Raw genomic sequence first — 22,292 nt, forward strand, 5'->3', positions numbered from 1 at the left:
ATGTTATGATTTTAATGTTAGAATCTGTTGTTGTTTGACATTTTTTTGATATATACCATTTCGCGAATTAGCTTCAAAACACATCCAGGCTTCGCATATGCTAACTAAATTCATCAAGTAAACCAAACATTAGCTTTGTAGGCTTCGCATATGATCGAATCTGCGAAGTCAGACGGGAGGGAGACAGACGCGCGTAAATATTGGGGGTATTATGGGAAAATCACACAAAAACAGTCTAAATATGTATATTATATAGTAGGTTGAGTAAATGGATTAAATATGTAAATGGACATCCCATTTGACCTAGTTTTGTAATTTACCCTAAATTTTTTTTTTGTTAATACATCACCAGCTCACCTTATTTAAAAAGTAGACCTGGACATGGGCTGGCGAGCCCGCCAGGTCCAGACCCATTTATCCGGACTTAGACACGTGAAAATGCATTCAGATCCGGCCCGACCCAAGTCCGTATAAGCCCGTCAAAAACTGAACGGGCTTGGGCTTTATAGATTTTACATCGGCCCGGCCCGACCCGACCCGATATAACATATATATTTTTATATATATTATATAATTATATAAATATTAATCATAATATAATTTTATAAACAAAAATAAAAATAATTAAAGTTTGCTGAATTATTGTTTCGTTTAATTTTGAAAGTCGAAGAATATTAGAAACTCATGTTTACAAAATGCTGTATGCAAGTAGCCAGTGTTGAAACTGTAATATGAGTCTACTTCTTCAATAAGAACCAGTTGTATGAAATTGCTCACAATTAGGTGCCTAAATTTGAATAATGTAACATTTAGTTAGAATTTTCCCAAACTTATTAAGTATTGTATTGTGTGTATTATTTTTTTTATTAAGAAAGTTGGTGTGACATTTTAAATTTAATTATATATATTTTTAAATATAGAGATGGGCTTGGACGGGCGGGTTTGGGATTCATATCTCAGGCCCGAGCCTGAGCCCGAATAAATTTCCTGCAGGCTGGACTGGGCTTAGGCTCATCAGGCTTTATTAAAAGCCCGACACGTCCGGTCCGAGCCCGACCCATGCACAGGTCTATTTAAAAGTAGAACTTTATTAGTTTTATAGTTTTTGTATTTAGTTGTTACGGAATAGACAAGTTTAGAGAGCTAGTGAGACATTTGCAAATTTCAGAAAGTTAATCTACTTTTATGGACAAGTTTAAAGAGCCGATGATGTAAAATAAGCAAGTTTAGAGAGCTGGTGAGACAACAAAGTTCAGGAAGCCAGTGATGAGTTTTTTTTTTTTTTTAACTTAATTGTGTTTCTATTTTCTTGAGGGAACCAATAAGAAACAGCAGTAATAAACAGTGTGTAAACCAAACAGAACATTATCATGTTTGGTTCGCCGTATTAATTTTTACCCTAATAAAATTACAAATATATTTTTTTTTCTTTTACAAATTTATATAACGAGTAGAATCATCATTAAGACCGGTCATTGTATTTTTGTTATTAATAATTTTTATTAAACGATAAAATGTGAAAAGCAAGAAAAATACGAGAAAATCGATGAAAAACATAAAAAACACAAAAGAAAATGATTAAAATACAAAAAAACGTGAAAAAAAGGAAAAACACAAAACAGTGAGAAAGTGAAAAAAAAACCAAAAACAACCTAAGAACTTCAAAGAAGCTAGTTGCGATCCTCAATGGATCAAAAATTAGAACAAGACCAAACATTGATTTGCCAAAGAGAGAAGGCAATAGCTTCAACATGGGTCTCTTGGAGGAATAAGACTTCAAAAGATATAAAACAAACACACTGTTATTTTATTTCATACAGAAAATAAAAAACTTACAAACACCAAATAATATTTTATTTCAGCGAATTCTGCAGCTCATAGGTTAGCAACGGCTGTAGTTTCAAAGTCTGTGCGTGGAGCGTGGGAATGTCCGCCTCCGTTTCTTACCGAAATTCTTTTAGCCGATGCTACTTAATAAAATTTCTGTAATTAAAAAAAAAAAAATCCTTACAAATAAACACCTTACTCACTAATATAACCACTGCAGCAACATTAAGAGAATGATTCTTGCTTGCTCCAAAAAATATGTTGCTCTCAACAATCCATCAACTTTTACTTTCACAATTTCAAAAAATAAAATAAAAAATGCATTTATAAATCAACTCAAGTGCTGCTCCACGTAAGCATTGACAAATGTATCCCCATTAATGATCTTAGTTGTTCCGATAATCAAATCATATGCCATTCCTTCCTGCAACATACATATATATATGAGAAAAATCAAAGAAAAGTTTAATCAATCTGAAACCCCTGCCACAATATAGGAAAGAAAACAGGGAACAAAAAGAAGAAACTGTAACACAATATAGAAAATATAACCATTCAGGATAAGGGAGAAGCTTAAAACTAATCAATCCTTAACTTCAGGCTTATTGCCGTATATTATCTCTTTTTTCTTATCAATATGCTCCCTATACTTTGCTTTCAGTTAATATTTTCATCAATTCGGACTTAATTGAAAAAGTTACATTCAGAAGTATGGGGAAATGGTAATTATTTTGTATAGAGAAGTACAGAAATGCCACATAAATTATGATACCTGAGCACTAAGAAATCGGAGAGCAGAAATTTCAGCATATGTAATGCCTCCAATGAATAAAACAAGTACGAGGGAGCGCCTTCCATCCGCTACTCTGTTACATGCATACTAGTGTTATGATTAAGGAAAGAATAAATAAAGATAAGAATGTTGCATGATACATGTTGGAAATTGATCTCCTACATATAATTGGAAGATTAAGATTGGTTTGAATGAGTTGCTTGCTGCATATATAGGGGCTTTAATGATAACATGCACCACAATAATCCAAGCCAAAAGAAATGAACTTAATACCTGTCAATGCTTGCAGCTGAGCTATGCAAAGTGTCCGAAGATGGACTGCTTGAGAATCCACCCTGCAAAAGTAATATGAAGTATGAATAGTGGAAGATATTAAAAAACCTTATATAGATTGAGAGAATTCTGTAGTATTTAGTCTCTCAAAAGATTAGAATGAAACAACAATGAAATGATGAACTTTCAGATTTTACAATTTGTGAGGAAGAAACTGCCTATTAGTTTAATCAAAACAGAGATCCATAGAGCTCAGAACCAGGGCTGCACTAATTGGAGAGAGAGAGAGAGAGAGAGAGAGAGAGAGAGAGAGAGAGAGAGAGGAGCACTTACTCTCTTTGTTTCCAACTGTGGTCCAGGCAGTAGCTTCACAATGTTTTCCAAAGGGCGCCTGTAAAAGTCGATCACCACATTTAGAAAGAGCACAAAGTACACCAATATGTGGCAGTCATGATATTTCCATTGGAATTTCTCATTCATATAAAAACGATGAAACTATCAAGCTTAAATCCCTAACATGAGTTTCACTGAGGGAAAAGTAAACTAATCCATTCATTCCATAGTTAAATTATGAAAACTGAGCTTTCAGGTAGCTGTTTGAACTCAGAAAAGACTGAGAGCGGATACATAACAATGTTGTCAAAAGTGCTAGGCCCCCTAAAGAATATGAGACCTCAAATCGCCTGAGGAGCTTGCCCGAAAAAAGTAAAAGGTAAAAACATATATAAAAACAGTACGAAGTTTCATAAAATAAACGTTAACTAATATAAGTTATAGATTATCTTCTTTTCGCTCATAAAGCTGATTGTTTTTTTATTCTTGCATTTTCTAGCTCGTGCGAATCTGCTGTCTTCAGTTTCTTTTTTAAATAGACAGATGTCATTTTTTATTTTCCCCAATTCATCTTCTGAAGTTTTCCTGACTTCCTATTCCTTCTCTTCCCTTATATATATTTAATTTGTTTTGAAAACTAAAATTTTGGTTTTCCACATCAAATCATTTATTATGATGTTGTCAGATTAATTTATATATTCCCTTTCCAGAATTGTATTAAGGTGCAAGGTAACATCACAAGTAATGAAACTAATATTTCCTTCTCAAAATAAACATACAGTTCAAAAATGTCTTAAAAGAAAAGGCACACTGTTCTGCACCTTGAAACTGGGTTACAAGCAAATGAATGGAGAAGCAAAATATTCCATACTGAAAACCCGGAATAGTTTGTGACCAAGGCTCAGAGACTCCATAGTTGCTTTATAATTCTTACATTGGCTTATACGTTTGGTCTGACGACTTCTTTTTTAAAATATGAATGAATATTTCAATAAAAAAACTGCTTGAATTTGTGTTTAGCACCAGCAAGCACTTCCATACCAAATTACAAAGCCTAGCAACAAAATTGGCAAAATCTGACATGTCTATAAGCAAATGAGAAAGGGCACAGACGTGTCCTTGGCTAATAAACCAAGGATGGGCAAAGCTCAAAACCAAATTGCACAATTATTAGGCTCACATAGTCGCATTACAAGTAGGGTATCTGGATCAGTGTCATTTAGATTGGTGGGAAGAAATAAATTAATGACAAACTTTGGTACTACAAATCCAATTAAATTGTTTCATGAACTATCTAAAACATGTATCTTATACTCATGTAAGAGTATGAAAGAGAACCCAAGTCCTAAAAGAAAAACTGTATCTTAATGAACACAAAGTAAGACTAAGAAAGAGAACCCAAGTCCTAAAAGAAAAACTGTATCTTAATGAGCACAAAGTACACCTTATAACATGATGTCTAAAAACTATATCTCAGTGACCAGTCTGCTTCTCTTCCGCAAAAATAAAAGCAAAGCAAACAGCAAGAGTACAAGTTTACAAGTTTTTATCTTTTCACTAAACAAAGGACCCATGGTTGAAGAGTGCTAGAGCATAAAAAAAAAAAGAATTGAACTCACCATCCAGATCGTATAGCATGCTGCACAAGACGAATACTCAGTGGTGCATATCCAGAAAAGACATACGCAATGTCATTTGGGCTGTGGCATGCAAAATTGATTCAAAAGTCAAGAGTAAATTCTACACGGGCTAAAAAAATTTTAAGTTAAGGCCACATATTACAGTTTTAGTCCTATACTTCATTCAAGAAACATGGAACAATGAATACAATAGAAAAGAAACATAACGAAAATATTACAGGAGAAAATAATATGCAATTCCTCTCATCTTAGAAAATTGATGCTAGTCATTTTTTCCTGACATGTTAGAAATAATTTTTGAACTAATCTTTTTCAAATTTAATAACTTTGGCATTTCTGCTAATTGTTAATCTTGTATGTTTAAGAAAATTAATCATGCAGCAAAACAAATCTTTGCAAATTTTTAGAAAATCAGATTTCTGCAGACTTTTCAGAATATTCCAACTCTAGACAGAGAGCTGGTATTCCAACATCACAGTCTAGTACATGATTCTCCACAAAGACCTTAGTTTGGCAGTGAAAGAGTGATACTCATTAACTTAGATGTTTTCCATGTGTATTATAACCAGAACTTACAGTACATGTTTATATTTACACAGAAGAAAATAAATATCCATAAGAGGTATAATACTTGGCAGTGTCAGTATCTTCAACCACAAGCTGGAGAGCATGCTTAATTGTTAGCCAGTTGCTTCTTGATTCCTGCAAGGTTCAGGTGATGTTAAATGTATTTTAGTTTTTGATAGGTTCCATTTCCACTCTACTTATGTCTGTAAACCAGAAAAATAATAAACTAAACTGATACAAGATAACCTGCTTTTTAACCAATCCAGCCTTTTCCAAATTATTCAAAGTAGCCATGTGTTCGAACCCATAGCTATGGAGTAACTCCCTCCTAAAACAAAAGTGCAAGAATATCAAATATCCAGGATGTAACTAAAACAGGTGCCATTTATATGGACAATCATTTTGCAAGTCAATATGAAATGATGTAAATCAAGCTATGCTCACCTCAAATAGTCAAAATGCTTTTTGGGTAACCCCGAATTTGTAACAGATAGTAAGATGAGAAGACGCAGAACAGTAGCAAGAGGTTCCTGCTTATGGATTAATTCTTCAATGTGTTCAAAGCATCTGCATACAGGAACTTCTTTGGTCAACAAATCCAAACTCATAGCAACATGTTATGAAAAGTCAAAAAGGCAAGACATCTTGACACATGTAAGAAACAAATGTTAGTATTTAGTAATTAATTAAGATAAAAATAAAACAAACTAGTATCACGTAAAAACCATAATCTCTTCAGTCCGAAACATGGACCATAATACCAGCTGCCACAGTTAGTACAATCTTCAAGTAGAAATTTGCATCATTAGTTTGACTCTCACATGGCACTGTACTTTGACAACAACCTTAGAAAAGCTATAACTTTCATGCTTACAGTTTCTTCATTGTAGAAAAACTGCCCTTGTGTTAACAGAAGTCTGTTTCATAAAAGTGAGTAAAACAGGTCTAGTCTAATGGGGAGTGATGTGGGAGTCCCTCCAAAAGTACTTGGGCTTAAATTAGTGTAAACAAAGGACTAACTTACCTTAAAAGGTACCTCAAAGGAGGAGGATTACCTCACATGTATAAGGAGCCATATAACTCTCTAATTAAGTAATGCAAGATATCTAACACACTCCTCACACCCATAACCATCTGGGACGTGAAGCAAATATCCATGCCCGTAGTTGTCAAATCAAGATTCGACTCATGAATCGAAATCCTCATTTTGTGAAGTGACTCGTGAATCAAATCAAATATTTGATTCTGTTCAAATTCGTAATATTATAAAAATTAAAATATGTATCACCTTTCATATTATATATATAATTTTTTAAAACTATAAAAATACTAAATTCCTTTTTGCTCAACTCAATTAAGATGACCACTTAAAATACTACAATAACTTGCTTTAATTTTTATTAGTCCAAAAAAATTCATAATCCAAAAACTAGAAGGGTGGGATCCACGAGCAAGTGCTAGCTGTTAAGCTCTTTGTTTTTATGTTATAATACAATTAAAGACAGGAGAATACTTTCTCTTTCCTCCCTCTAGAGTCCAGTATTTTCCTCCCTCTCTTTCTCTTTCTCTCTAATTCCCCTCTACCCAGCGGCTTCCTCTGCCAATCAATAGATTGGTGCTCTCCTCTGTGAGATTAGTTTTATCTACCCTAGCAATGGGATCTGGTTTGTTCTTTACTTCAGTATTTTACTTCCTTCGTGCCTCCAAACCTTGCAAACACCCACTTCTCTTTTTCCCTCACTGTCTTTCTCTCTCACTGCTGTCTTTCTCTCTACAGTCTCTGCTTCTCTCCCAAAAAATGAAATTTTTTCCCAGATTTTCTCCAGATACGAAGAATCGCATGACACGCCCGATTCTCACGAGTCAGAACGATTCGGGCGATTCAACATTGAGTCTTGGTCGAGTACAATTTCCCAATAAGCTGACTTGACGTACGAGTTTGATAACAGTGACTATGGCTGACCCAACATTGATGACAAGGCTCTAATACCATATAAATAAAGGACTAAGTCACCCCAAAAAGTACCTCAAAGGATCCAGATTACCTCACGTATATTAGGAGCCATATAGCTCTCTAATTAAACAATGTGGGATATCTAACAATCAGAAAACAAATTTGACAAGATAAACTATACGATCATAACCAAATATAAATAAAGAAAACAAATAAGAAAATCTGCCACAAGAAAACCAAATATGTTATTAGCATACAGCTCCTGTAACTGTCCATCATCAAAAAGTACAACAGTAAAGCAGTATTCTCACACTTGTATACAGGTATAGTAAGAACTACGAAGCATAGAGTATATCATCTCTTACTTACAGGTTTTATCAAAACCTTGCAGTAAGATCAGATCAACTTACATGTCGTAGCTCTGAGCTTCAATAATAGTATGCTCCATGTCAAGTCTTGCAAGAAAAGACGGCTTTGACGTGAATGTTGAGAGATGCTGAGCAAGATTTATATGCCTCTGAAGGAAAGCATAAAATTAACCTCACATTCATTTGAACTGCACTAAGAGGAACCATTAAAGGAGAGAGAGAGAGAAAGGAATAATTACAGTCATTTCCGGCAATGAGTTAAGCTTCTTGACAAAATCCTTTAACTCAGAAACTGTTTGGTTCTGTGTATTACATGACTCCCAGTAAGATATAAGAAACCAGTTGGCAAACCCAAAAGGAAAGCAATGAAGAAACACAGTTATTCTGAAGGGAACAATTAATCAATAATAATGACAAAGCACAAAATCATTTTCAATTAATAGTGGTTGAGTACATGCATATATGAAGTACGGAAATTTGATTTGGAAGAATTCATGTTTCAGAAACTAAACCCTCAAGAACTTTGTGTGAAACATATTGGTTGGATTGCATTTCTACGATTTTAAAAAGGTGGAAGTGCAGTTCTAGAAGCAAACTGGCATATTAACCATCCTCTTAATTTTTCATTTTGTGTTAGTCAGGTTACTTTAAATTCCTAATTTTTCTTTATTATTATACTTGTGTTTTTAGTTGTTTGATGGTTGTATTACTAATGTTACGTTTTTATCTTTACATTTAGTTTTCCTATAGTTGTGCCCATGGAAAAATGTATTCAATGGGTACTTGTAATAATTGAACAACACTATACTTCACCAGTGTACTTACTTTAATGTCATTTTTCTTTTATTTTATAAAAAGCAAAAAATTTGTATATACATCCTTATAGTTTTAATGCTAAAAATCGTACCATATATTTTTAGTATTTTACATATTTTCCCACATTTCCATTTCCCCTCTATTTAGAAATATTGTTTAGCATGTTTGCTTTTGTTTCTGTTTCCATTTCCATGCTACATCAATGCCTATACCATTACACTTGTGTGATTCTCTTGTACAGCAGCGGACAAAAACAGATAGGCACTACTATTGAAAATAGAAAGGCAATGTTCATGTTAATAGTCATTAAGGATCAAAATTTGCAGAATGATTTTCAGATATTTAACACTGCACTTACAGTAGTAGTCATCTCTGCATAGTCCTGCTTCATAGATGTTGCTTTTTGCCGTAAGACCTGTAATCATACTGCAGTTGGCAACTAAGGAAATAGAATACCATGGAGGAAGATGCTCTTAATCATAGAGGTAACAGAAGACTAGGGGTTAATTGCACTCATGGTCCTCCAATTATTATAAATAGAAAAAAATTCCCATAACTTTTTATTTTGTAACGAGAAACCCCTTGCCCTTTGACTTTTAATGTCCTTTTGACTGGAAATTAGCAAGCCCATCTGCCAGAGGTGCCACATGGGTTTCGTGTCATCCATTTTTAACCACGTGAGAAATGAAAAAGAAAATAATAATAATAATAATATTTTTTCCTAGCATCCCTAACCATCATGTCCCAAGAGTAGGGACTTGAGATCCACTTGGCATCTCAGGCAAATTGGTTTGCTGATTTCCAGTTAAATGGACAACAGAAGAAACAAAAGTCAACCGCAAGTAGTTTCTCATTTAAGAATTAAAATGTTATGCCGATTCCGTTCCATTTTTTATGGTTAAGAGGAACATGGGTGCAATTACCCTGGAGATTCCTTCAGAGTTGGGAGGAAAGGCAGATAGTAATGCAAATTAAATAAAGGGTAAACAATTTATTAGTCCCTATGTTTTTACCTATTACACTAGTCAGTCCATACATATATTTTAAGGCCTTAAGTTTTATCTTAGTAAGCTCTTCACTCCCTCCATTTGTTTTTGCATATGAAAATACAAAATTACCCTCAATTATATAAATATAGACTTCTTTTTTTTAATTTTGATTTTTGAAAAATGAAGTGTGTAGTATATATACACCAATTTCTATACTTAAATATATTAACTGAAACAAATAAAATAAAATAAAATAATCTATTTTTCGTTCTCTTAAACTTTTATTTATTATTTTCTTCATTATTTAATATAATATATATCTAAACTAAAGTTAAATATTACTCCTTCAATTCCCTTATATAAGTCATTCTAGCAAATTAGTTTTTTCACCAAATATAAATCATTCTACTTTTCCAAGAATTTTTAGTTTAGTTTTTCGGTCAAGCATTAAATATTTGCCTTGGTCCATGTGTTTTTTAACAATCCAAGGCTTATTCCCCAACTATGACATGAGAGAGAATTTTTTTTAGTTAACCAATGTAAATTCATTGATTTGACTCTATATTAATTGTATTTCTTAATTTGTATGAAATACCCGAGAATGACTTACATAAGGGAATGGAGGGAGTATTATGAATTTGATTCATAAAGTTTATTAGAGATAAAAAAAGTTCATGTTTACAATTGTATCAATATTTTTCATTTTTTTTAATGAAACAAGTTCTAAGTCATTAATTTAAATTTCTATAATTATATAAAATAAAATTAATAATTAATTGCTTAATATTGGAGAGATTAGGATTATAAAGGGCGGCCCGGTCGCATTACGCGTCCCCGCTGAGCGAGGGTCCGGGGAGGGGTCCCACCACAAGGGTGTATTGGGGGCAAGCCTTCCCTTGTCAATTTAATTGGCAAGAGGCCGCTCCTAAGACTCGAACCCGTGACCTCAGGTCACACGGCAACAACGTTTTACCGTTGCGCCAAGGGCATTTTTTCATTAATAATATGGTAAAAGGGCATTTTTTTCATTTTTAATTTTACTTGACCATTGACTTTAAGAGAAGGACTACAAAGTTAGACGGAAATAAAGCTGAGGGACTATATGATATTTCTAAAAACAGACTAATGTAATATGTACAAACATAGAGACTAATAAATTGGTTAGTTACCCTTAAATAAATCCCAAAATAAAAAGATCAACCTGGACGACAACTTCAAAGTTCAGGTCTCGAGTCTCCTTAAATAGCTTATCACTGAAATTAATATGCCAACAATGTATTAGGAAAAAAATATGTTCAGGAGTGCAAGAAAGGTTACGAGATACTAAATGACCACCAAGTAAGAAACGCCGCATTTAAACTATTTTCAGCAAATTAGACAAGCAACTTTTCAACTTTCCTTGATAGTTCTGAAAAACCATAACAAATATCACTTTAACAGCAAACTATAATACCATAACGCACAATTATTAAGAAAACAATACACAAGTTCTGTTTTCTATGTATTTATTTTTATTTTTTTGCAAAATATGTCTTCTCCAAGTAAAAAAAGAAAAGAAAAAAAAGCAAGAATTTACAATGATATGCTTGTTGGAATATATTTCCAGAGCACTGTATCAGCCATAACCATATGAGCAAATCTCACAAGAATAGAGACCACTTGGGAGAAAAAACAAATCAGCAAATGAAGGTTATTCTATAAAATTATCAACTAAGAAATTAATTTTACCTTGAATTAAGAGGAACTTTCATCTTTTTCCCCTCTTGTTCAATGCCCATTATAGATGAATCAAGCTCCACAGAACCATTACTAATATGCAACAACTGCATAACAACTATTAGAGACAGGCAGACAGCTTATACTAGGATCACACTTTTCATCCATTCAGTACAAAATATACATGCACAACAAAAAAGATTAAACTTCCAGATAATATAAAGTAAAGATCCCAAATGCTCATTCCAGAAAAGTTCAATACCCATGCATGTATGAGCATTTACATGATTATGCAAATCTAAATTGCAAATCAAATGTGGTAAAAAAATTAGTAACTCATTTTCTCCTTGGTAGCCTTCGTTACAATTTGATTGTCTTCATAGACGTTGAATTTGGTAAACAAAATCAGAAGTGGTTAAATTTGATGTCTACAAAGAAATCGATTGCAACAAGAACAATTAAGGAGACAATAAGCAAGCCGGATAAAGGGTGAATTTCGCCTTTCAACTTGGCTCGAGGGTTAAATTTGCCTCAAAATAAACTTTAAGTATCAAATTAATCCGTGTTTTCTTTTTAATTAGTCTAAAATGATTTTGTTAACTAGTCTAAAATGACTCGAACCAAAGTCACACGACAACAACGTTTACCGTTGCGCCAAGGCTCGCCCTCTTGCCAAAAAACTTGGCAGGGAAGGCTTGCCCCCAATACACCCTTGTGGTGGGACCCTCCCCGGACCCTCGCTTAGCGGGGACATGTAGTGCACCGGGCCACCCCTTTAGTCTAAAGTGATATATATCAACATCAGAAATTGACACGAAAAAATCACGAATCATATGCTCTTACACGTCACTTTTGGACTACTTTGACAAAAAAAGCCAAGTCATGGACTAAAGTTCATTTTTGGGCAAATTGATCCTGCGAACAACCAAGTTGTAGATTACAAAATCACGACTATGCTTGAAATTCCATGCTCTATCCCTTCATATGAACATTGTCCCTTTTTTTTTCAATAAAATCTAATCACTTTTGAGCCAAATTACCTCATCTATCAGTCCTTCATATGTTAGTTGTGAGCACATGGGAGTAACCATGTCCACCTGTTGCAGAAAAGTAATTAGCTTTAGGGGAAAGAATAGTAAATTTAAAATAACAACATAATGAGTTAATACAACATAGACATCAATCTATGAAGTTAATAATAAGACCTCAAATAAGGACTTGGCTTGTTTACATGGAAGATGTTGAAAACTTCAAATATCTAGAACCAACTAACCTAATGGCTATGATAATGATAAATGTGTTTTATATCAACTAATACTACAAGCTTCAACCACCAAGCCATGGCTTGGTTACTACCAGTTACCACACTTCAAAAAGAAGTGTGAGGTTGTCGGTTCAATTCCCCCAATCTCCAAGTTGGCAAATGCCCCAAATTTATCCAAAAATAAAAGATAATATAAGCTTCAAGTTTCGAGCTCAAGCTACAGATAACAACATGTCCGATTAAATTTAAAAGAGTGAATCAATTGCACTTGATTGTTTCACTCCAATAGAAATAGTCTAGAACTAATTCTCGAGGAACTAGTAATCTTGGTTTTCTGGCCAGAGTTGGATTTCAATCTGAGACAAATCCCCAAAAAAATTAGCAACCAACTTGAGAAATTAAATTTGTCTTTGCTCCAGCAAAGTGTCATCTTATGCTTGTTAAGTATCCCATACTGGTTAATGAGAGAGTATATGGCTCCTTGTATGTGTGAGGCAATCCTCTCTCTTTGAGGTACCTTTTGGGGTGAGTTACGCATTTGTTTACAATGCTATATGAAAATTTCGGTGTAAACAAAACAAAATTAAACATTCCTCATCTTGTTCAAGTATATTGCATCTTTGAAAAAAGATAGAAAAAAGGAAGTATAACACGTATAGAATCCACAAATATATGTGTCTGGGTTTTCAAAGTGCACCAAATATCCCACATAAAGGTAAAAAATCAAGACAAAGCGTACCTCCCTATCCAGAAGAATGAGTGTATTTATCTCTGGAACGCCCATCTAAAACAACATGTAAGAAAATCAGTAGTGGACTGCAATACTAATAAAGACACTAATGGGAATCATGTTACAAAAGCAATTGCTTTTGTAGGTGCATTGAAGTACAATTTACATCAGAGGAATTGACTGGTTCTTCGGTTTGCATGTGATTGAGAATTTCAGCAACACGCACTGATCCTTTTCCTTTAGCTCTAACATGTGGTATCACTCCAAAAGAAGACTGCAAGGCACATGTTTAACAAATACAATAGCATCTGAACCAGGGTAACCAAATTACAATCTTAATAGTAAAGGATGTAGAAGAGAAAAGTTCTTGAAATCATGCAGACCTCAAGCTTATGAATGGCCTTTGCAATATGCCAAAGGGAGCTTGTATCACCGTCAACTTGGAATTGCTGCCATCAAGATGAAAGAGTGAAAAAGAAAAGCAATACATGAGGATGATAATGAGTGGTAGGAACAACAAATGAATAGAAACAATCTCAAAAGGAAAGTGAAAATAATTTCACATCAAAAGTCAAAACTCTAAATTCAGTACTTTGTTAGCAAAATCAAGTTCAAACGATAGTAAGTCTTCATCCAAGGGAACCATATATAGTGGATATTCCCCTATGGTCATCAACTGGTGAACTCCTTCCTCCTCGAGCACCTGCATCAGCATTCATATTCATATAACACAATCTTGGTTACTATATGAACATTCAAAACTGAAAAATAAAATTTAATGGGGTCATGATGGATTCTACCTTCTCGCAAACAACCTCCCGACGAGGCACAAAATAAATGAAATACTCCTTCTCAAGTCCTTTAGATGTGTCATTACTAACATGTGAGCATATGAATCTCATCAAATCACAGCGAGAACGAACAAGGTAGACCACTTTGGTGCAATCGGTCTGAAGGGGTTCCGCAGAAAGAAGTCGTAGTTCAGCACCATGTTCCTGGTTTAAAAAATAGATACATAAACAAACAAGCCACAACAATCACACAATGAGTTGTCAAATAAAAAAAACCATGCAATAAGACATTCAACGAACTTTAACTCCAAAAGGAACAAATTGAAGAAAATTCTCTTTAGGGAAAAGAGGCTAATATAAGGAACACATACAAGTTAAAAGGAATTTACCTTAAGAATTGATGTTTGAACAATCAATGAAATGGAGCCACTAAGCTTTGGATCGATCACCAAGCACTTACTCCCTCGAATCTATTACAACGAGTACATAAAAAAAAATAAGCATAATAATAATAGAAATGCCAACTAAGCAACATTGGCTTAGTTGTTTAAATATTCAAAACTACAGAAACAATGGGTCACAGTGGATAAAGATTGAATGAGATTACATTCTTTAGGATGTTCACAAGCTCTCTTTGTGACTGTTCCCTGCACATATAAACGCGTATTAAAAAAGTAAGGAAGGGGGAACCAGATTACAAAAGGAAGAAAGAAAAATGTTTTCACCTGAGGGATTTGAGATTCAGAGGAGAGTTGTCTATATTTGGAATCTGAGCCATTCAATTAATATTCTATACTAAAGCTAAGTTGACCAGAGCCACAATGAAGGAGGTGAAATGCACAGTAAAGCACCAGCTGGAGAGGTGTTGTAGAAATCGTTAGCAAGAAGCACACTTTATTTAGAAACAGCAGTGAAGCTTCTCCTCAGGTGTTGGAGAAGCTTCAAAATGGACACGGAAGTAACAAGATTATGCTAGTTTGAACATGTACCATACAAATGCAGGAAAAGGGTAGAGCAAGCTAAACTATATTTAATTGGGAAAATGATCTCTTTGTCAGCCTATGCAGGTATAATACTCACTATAGTACAACTTCTACACTTGCTTTTCAACCAAATCCATGACTTCTCTGTTGTACTTTCCCAAAACTCAACTATTCTATTCGTGTATCATCTTCAAGAGATGACTCTGCCTAATCCAACAAGCCCAGAAGATCTCAGAAGTCAGATCAATCAACCAAAGGAAACAACAATATATGTGTTATGGAACCAATTGAACTAAAAGCTCAAGCTGATAGTTAAAGGTCCACTTCGTATTAATATCCGACAATATGCAAGAGTGTAGGATTTCTCTAGTGAACATTATATATTGCAGAATTACAATTCAAATGGAAATTTCCAGAGTGGCAAACTATCCATAATTCCAAAACCTGGGAATCCAATGCGTTCTAACTAGATATAGCACTATCACAATTTTTATTCATTATTTGATTCATCAAATGAAAACGAGAGTGCAATTCTAATAACTAGCATGACCAATTCTTCGGTTTCATCTACTGCCCAATGAAATGGTATATACACAATGCAAACAAAGGTAGTTTGAACTTGGAACTTAACTGATGGTTATAATTTCAACGCACGCAGACAGAGAACCACGGTTTCTTCAGAGTCGCATTCTGAAAACCTTAGCATAGACTTGAAGAACCAAAAGAATTGGGAGATGGATTAATAAATTTTAGGTTTTCTTCGTAATTGAGCGAAATTGAGCGGGTACCTGCCAATGGTTCAGACAACAAAATCTGGCGGTGGAGGAATCAGGAACTGAGAGTGGAAGAAGTGATCAAATCTCTGACAGTGAGTTAGAGAGGGAGAGAAGACTTAAATTGTGACAATTGGGTTAAAAGGAATAATGGTGTCCAAAGTTTGAGCTGGTTTCACCCCTTAACATTCGATCAACACTGAAACAACTTTTGTTGGAATTATTAATCTAAATTATTTAATAATTCCTGGGATTTTATGGAACAGTCTTTTCATCCCTTTAAACATTTCCAAAATTAAATATGCACCATGAGGGCACTAATATTAGAGGTGATAATTATCGGGTTCCTGTTATAATCGCGTTAATCTAATCGGATTAGTGTGATTTTGTGTCATGTTTTTGAATCATATTTTATTAAGTATTATCTCTATTAAGCATGACTTATAAGAGTACAAGAGGTTCGAGTTGCGTTTGCATTACGTTTGTTAACAAAGATGACATAGAAAAGAAATTGAGAAAATATAACAATAATTTTAAATATTCGTGTTATTTTCGAGTTAGCATATGAAATCTAACACAATCCAGAAATTTGCTTGTCAATTCCGTATCAAACACATTACATATTAAGTTAAACTCAAATATTAAAATAAACAGACCGTGTATACTTTTACCACATCAAACTAATATAACCTTAGCTTTGCGAAGTGACATGCTTTGTTTTGGATTTTTTTTTTAATTTCTTAGATGTTATGGTTGGAATGAGGTAAACCATGAACATGACATAGGCAACCTGGAAGAAAATTTACTCAATCATTTTCTTTTTTATCTTTTCACTTATATCCTATTCAATACGTGACATAAACATCAAAATCAGGTTAATTTATGATTTTTGACATTTCATGTTTTTCTTGCTTGCTTCATGCTTATAATCACCTAAACTCATGTGATCGCTTTGCAACCCTAACAAGACGCTCCTTGACAATAACATGAACACTTATTTCTCAGCCCTATAATAAGTTGTAAATGGTTATATCGCATCAAACGCAACGTAGAACGAAATAAGGTTCAACTTGTAGCACAGGACTTAGACAACAGTTTGTTCTGGACTACAAATTAACATGCAATTCAATAATGAAAGGCAGTGGCGGAACCAGGACCCCAGATGACCCGGGGCTCAAACATATTAGTAAAAAAAAAATTCAAAACGTCAAAAAAAATCGAAATTAACTGTGCGGTTGATGGTAAATTTTCAAAGGGCTGGACAAAAATTTTTTAGCCTCCAACGCATTAAAACTGTAAAAATGTTATTATTTTTTTTTAGAAACTAGTATTGAACTAATAGAAAATTAAACATGTTTACTTTTTTTTTTAATGGTAAAGACATAATAAAAATGAATTAAAAAGTGTTATCAAAATAAAAATAAAGAGTCAATTTAAATTAATTAATAATGGTAACATGATTTTATAAGCATTCTTAATCATCTCATCTACCTTTAAACATTGAAATAATACTATATAGAGTCAATATAATTCTCTCCAAAATATTACCAGACACCATTACTTTTTCTTTTTTTTTGTCAATTCTCCGGCCGCCTGCCGGGGCTCGAGCCCCCTAACCCCCCCTTGGTTCCGCCCCTGATGAAAGGCACCACCGTTTAAACTATTTTTAGATGTCTCCAATGCCTTTTTATTTTGTGTTATGCTAATGATATATTGATCACAGGTATATCTCTGTAATTGATACAAAAATTATAATCACATCAAAACCTGTAATTGATACAAAAATTATAATCATATCAAACAGTTTATCTCTATAAATCGTATTGATGTGTCAAAAAAACAACTCTACTCATTCTCTTGATGAAATGTCTTTTGGATTTCATAAAAAAAAAAAAAAAAAAAGAACTACATCAGATTACAGGTTCATCAAAAGGTAACTCGAATAAAGAGCAAGCATTACATAACCAATAACGAATAACAAATCCCAAACATCCCTAGCTTTCTCGCAATCCTAAAAAAGAGACAAATAAGAATGCATTGAAAGATCTAATTACGTTTATTCTAAGAGGAGCCAAAAAAAACAAATTTTAAAGTAAAAATTAAGTTACTTTATTATTAAAATATAGATTAAAAGGCAATTTTGGTATTTAAAAATTTCTTTAGTATAGTTTGACCACTGAACCAAACATAAAGACTAAGGAGTTGATGAAAATGAAAACTGAGGAACTATATAATTATTTGTAAAAATAAAGGGACTGACTAATATATTAGGTAAAACACATGGACCTTATAAGTATGTACTTTTTTTTTATATACTTGAACTTTGAAAAAAAGAATATTTGTAAATATTTTTATTTTTTAAAATTATCCCATTATCTAGACTATTTTTTTACTAACATTCTTATAATATTTTTATTTATATAATTTTTATCATTATATATTGATTTAAAACTATTCTTATGTCTTTTAACATTTTAATTGCAACAACTCATCCTGTCAAAAACAGCTAAAAGCAACAGCCGCAATCTAACGGAATAGTCTTGGCACTGATTTCCTTGGTATTTTCCCCTCGATCTTTAATCTTCTGTATGCTTCTCTTATATGGCAAGGTCTGATTGGCCCTGATTCCTTCCTCTCTGTCATTACCATTCTAGCTGCAAACCATACCATGGCACACAATCCAAAAATTAGTTATATATGATTGACATGATATTTGTTTCAATTAAATTTCACTATTTGGTATTGAAGAAATGACATTATAATAGCATACCTGTCTCAACAAGTTCACCAACAAACATTTTGGCTATTCCGCATACTACAATTGTCATTGGCAAGGATACTTTCTGGTTTCCAGTGATGCTCACCAATAACTGCATTCACAACATAACACAAATATGCAACCATCTTAATGTTTTTCCATGAAACAAAGAAACAAAAGAAAAGAGCCGAACATTAAGATAAGAATGTTGAAATTAAAAAATACCCTTTTCATGTTCGCCTTCTGAAGAGCAGATCTACGGAACGATTCATACCTGCTCATTTGGCCTTCAGTGAACTGTGACAAAATAGCCCTGAACCAAAGAGCTGTAGTTCAGATTCAGAGAGATGGGACTTTCAAGCATGATCGATTCAGAGGTGGAAAATAACTAGCTAGTAATATTTCATAACCATCCAACATGTTTTATATGTCAATGCAAACTGTTTTGTTTCATTGCTCCTTAAATTCAAAAACCAAAGTCCAGTCAATTTCTCATCATCAAGGAGAACATATATGAATACCGCCTTCATTGGCATCCAGCTTGAATCTATATTTAACTTAAAAGGAATACACATATATACAAGGTTTCCTAGGCTACTCCTACAATTAAGCAAACCTATGTTGCATGGAAACGGAAAAACAGAAACTAAAACGGACACCGGGAAATGTTATTTCTATAAAAATATAACTAGGAAACGGCAATGAAATCGGAAACGCGGAACGCTAGTGAAAAAGAGTTTTTGTGCAACATAGAAGCAAACATAGCAGCCACAGCAGACTTTAGCAGCCTAAGCGTGCTTATATTTATGACGCTACCCCTCAAGTTGGAGCATGAAGATTTATCATGAAGCCATTACAGCTTTTAGTCTGAAAATTAAGTAGCCAACACAGTTGAATACCAACTTCCCAAAGCATTATCAGCAAACTTCACATAAAATGCTGGTCATCAAAAGCATAGCCATTTTGATAAGTAAAACAATGATGTTTCATTTAAAATTCAACATAAAGAGAAAATTAAAATCATTATCTTTCAAAAATATTTGGATCCTCGACAGAATGGTGTATCAATTTAAAAGAAACAAAAGTAGAAAGCTAACCACCATCCACTTCAATGGCAAACAAAATCAGGAAAAGTAACACAAACAACTTTTCTGACAGAAACGCAACAATAACACAGTAATCACAAGCCAATCAGACACAATAAACACACAATCATAAAAGAACAAGTAACGTATCAAAATATGGCCGTGACAGGGAGGTGTGAATGTGTGACGAATTTTATTTATTTTTGGCTCTTAGTGTGACTAAGGGAGAGGGAGAGTTCCCGGAAGGGTGCTGGTTTAGTGCCTTATTTCTTTTATCTGTTATAGTTCATTACATGGATTCAATACACTGATTTTCCTCTCATTTCTATTTCCTATTCTTCTACTTCCTCCGGTTTCAAATAAGTGTCGTTTTAGATAATTGTTTTTGTTCTTTTTTAAGTGTCGTTTTCGTTTTTCAATAAAATTTAGTATAGTTTTTTGGTCTAAGCATTTAACTTTTGTCTTGATTTATGTGTTTTTTAAGTTTTCAAAGTTTTTTCTCCAACCATTATAGGAGAGAGAATTTTTATTTAGTTAATCCATGTAAATTTATTAATTTAAGTGTATATTAATTGTGTTTCTTAATTTGTGTGAAAAACTCTAAAACGACACTTATTTGAAACCGGAGGGAGTATACTTTTTCCTGTTAGTGTTTCTAGTATCTTATCTCTAGTTGAGTGTTTCCATCAGATTTCCAATCTGTATCAAACAGTAATCATAATACGTCAAAAGGAAAGACACACAAAAGGATAATTCTATGTGAGGCACAGCCCCGTGAATACCCCCCTTCTCCTATCAGAAAGCTAAGATACCCAAAAATGTATAACCCAAAGCTAGCCCTCTTTGTACTTTTAACTATATAATATATCCATTAACCAACATTCACACCAATCCCCTGATATAACAGAATCGCAATAACCATAACCATAAGCACGTGCCCCCATTTTATCTTTTCCAGTCCAGTCCAGTCCTTAATTCCTGTATGATATTCTCCACCATGTTCTCACAGATTCTCGAGCAACAGAAAAATGTATATTGATTTAGAATTGCAATGGCAAAAATGATGAATTTGTTGTGACTAGATGGAAAAACTAAATAATGTGCTATTGCTTGCAGAGAGAAAAACAAAAACATTAACACATAATCAATATCAGATTGAAACTTGAACATTTGTTTTCCACTTTCCTCTATACAAACTGTTAAACATGAATCAGGATAGCATGACTTTACAGAGTGTATATCGGGCCATTGAAAGAGTTAAACTATATACCAACCTTCAAAACTATATATAAAATGTATCAAGGATCTATATCACAGGAAAAGAAAACATAAAGTCCTAGCCAGATGGGCCATACCTTGCAAGTAATGCATATTGAGCCTAGTTATACAGTACTCTGCACAAGCAGAGCCTCTAATTTCAGTAGCTCCAAACAATAAGCAAAGAAAAATCTCAATAAAAATACAGAAGAAAAGCAAAAAAGAAAAAAGAGCATTCTAACTGATGTCCACAACAGAAACAATCGAAATTTTTCTCTTATTTATAAAATATTTCAATAAACAATGACTCCTTTAAAAAAAACATTTAGAGTCTCACATATGATCCAAATGTGTCTTTGCTGGAAAATCCACTTACATGAAGGATTTTCCAACCAGCAAACTTCACAATCAATTAACTTCATCATAACCTTCCCATCAGTAAAATTACTTGATGAGGCATTATAGAATAAGCAAGAAGTCGAAGCAAAGTAAGAACAATTAGGAGAGGCTTATAAATATATGAACAAATGTAATAATTTACATTACTTACTGCATCATGGCCATTTTATCAGGGTCACCACTAGATGGGAACTTTGCGAGCTCAACCTCCACATTTTCCTCCTCTTCATCATCATCTTCTTCTTTGTTCTTGCGCTTGTTTCTAGCAGTCGCCAACATACGTGTAGAAGTGGAAGGGTCATTAGGATGGACATCTGCATTTTCAACATCATCATCTTCTGGTGGAACAGGTGGATCCTGGGAAGCAGCAAGGTTTTGACCATCCAACTCATCAGGTCCAATAGGGGAATCAGGCGGTGTTTCCTCTTGCTCTTCAAATGCTGCCTCAAAAGGATCTTTTGATTGCTTCATTGCTTCTTTCCTGCTATTTTTAAACATCAACTAGTCCCTATTAAATATCAGAAATTCAGAACCATCATTAGGAGTGAGAACATTACCCAAAAAAATTACACGTAATCTAAAGAAAAATGTAAGTATCTCTAACCACTCTTAAAAAAAAAAAAGCAATTAAACCACAAAATTCACACCTGTTCTACAAGCTAATTACAAGAAGTTTCGCCTTTCTTGACAAGTGGAAGGTCGATATAGTAAATGTTAATTACGCCAACTCAGTTACAATACAGATAGAGTATTGCATACCTTGAAAGTTGAAATAAGGAGAAATTGAATTGGAAGAAATCTCGGTGAGAATAAGAAGGAAGACAGCCAGACACGAACCGGTGCTAGCCGGCGATGGCACCTTCAGGGACAACGGGACGTAAATGGTTTATGGGGGTTATGGAAGCAGAGGTGAAAACGAAATTAGGAGAGGAGAATTAGGGATTCCTGCGTTTTTATCCAGTTATAGACTTACCAA

At 33.8% G+C, this 22,292-nt stretch overlaps 2 protein-coding genes across 5 annotated transcripts; both read right to left on the bottom strand.

The window, feature by feature from the left end:
* Positions 1-1,786: 1,786 nt before the first annotated feature.
* Positions 1,787-16,045, bottom strand: LOC136202606 (vacuolar protein-sorting-associated protein 33 homolog). Of its 2 annotated transcripts, XM_065993333.1 has the most exons (24): positions 15,833-16,045; positions 15,676-15,753; positions 14,787-14,915; positions 14,669-14,708; positions 14,451-14,531; positions 14,071-14,265; positions 13,863-13,973; positions 13,654-13,719; positions 13,437-13,544; positions 13,280-13,324; positions 12,317-12,373; positions 11,289-11,383; positions 10,762-10,813; positions 8,930-8,986; positions 7,995-8,057; positions 7,798-7,904; positions 5,878-6,000; positions 5,680-5,761; positions 5,498-5,568; positions 4,846-4,926; positions 3,227-3,284; positions 2,894-2,955; positions 2,600-2,693; positions 1,787-2,251 (listed from the first exon to the last, which is right to left on the bottom strand). In XM_065993333.1, the coding sequence occupies exons 3-24, from the start codon at positions 14,837-14,839 to the stop codon at positions 2,159-2,161; spliced, it is 1,794 nt and encodes a 597-aa protein (XP_065849405.1). In that variant the 5' UTR covers positions 14,840-14,915; positions 15,676-15,753; positions 15,833-16,045; the 3' UTR covers positions 1,787-2,158. The 2 variants fall into 2 exon arrangements, with proteins under 2 accessions (XP_065849405.1, XP_065849407.1); XM_065993335.1 differs by lacking the exon at positions 15,676-15,753.
* A 1,669-nt stretch (positions 16,046-17,714) lies between these two features.
* LOC136203795 (transcription initiation factor TFIID subunit 11) lies at positions 17,715-22,282 on the bottom strand. 3 transcript variants are annotated; one of them, XM_065995030.1, is made up of 5 exons: positions 22,076-22,282; positions 21,468-21,797; positions 18,801-18,888; positions 18,588-18,687; positions 17,715-18,471 (listed from the first exon to the last, which is right to left on the bottom strand). In XM_065995030.1, the coding sequence occupies exons 2-5, from the start codon at positions 21,785-21,787 to the stop codon at positions 18,344-18,346; spliced, it is 636 nt and encodes a 211-aa protein (XP_065851102.1). In that variant the 5' UTR covers positions 21,788-21,797; positions 22,076-22,282; the 3' UTR covers positions 17,715-18,343. The 3 variants fall into 3 exon arrangements, with proteins under 3 accessions (XP_065851102.1, XP_065851101.1, XP_065851100.1); XM_065995029.1 differs by having other exon boundaries at positions 21,468-21,824; positions 21,964-22,282; XM_065995028.1 differs by having other exon boundaries at positions 17,717-18,471; positions 21,468-21,824; positions 22,076-22,281.
* Between the last annotated feature and the right edge of the window lie 10 nt (positions 22,283-22,292).

This window comes from Euphorbia lathyris, chromosome 8 (genome assembly GCF_963576675.1).
Source record: "Euphorbia lathyris chromosome 8, ddEupLath1.1, whole genome shotgun sequence".
NCBI classification, from domain to species: Eukaryota; Viridiplantae; Streptophyta; class Magnoliopsida; order Malpighiales; family Euphorbiaceae; genus Euphorbia; species Euphorbia lathyris.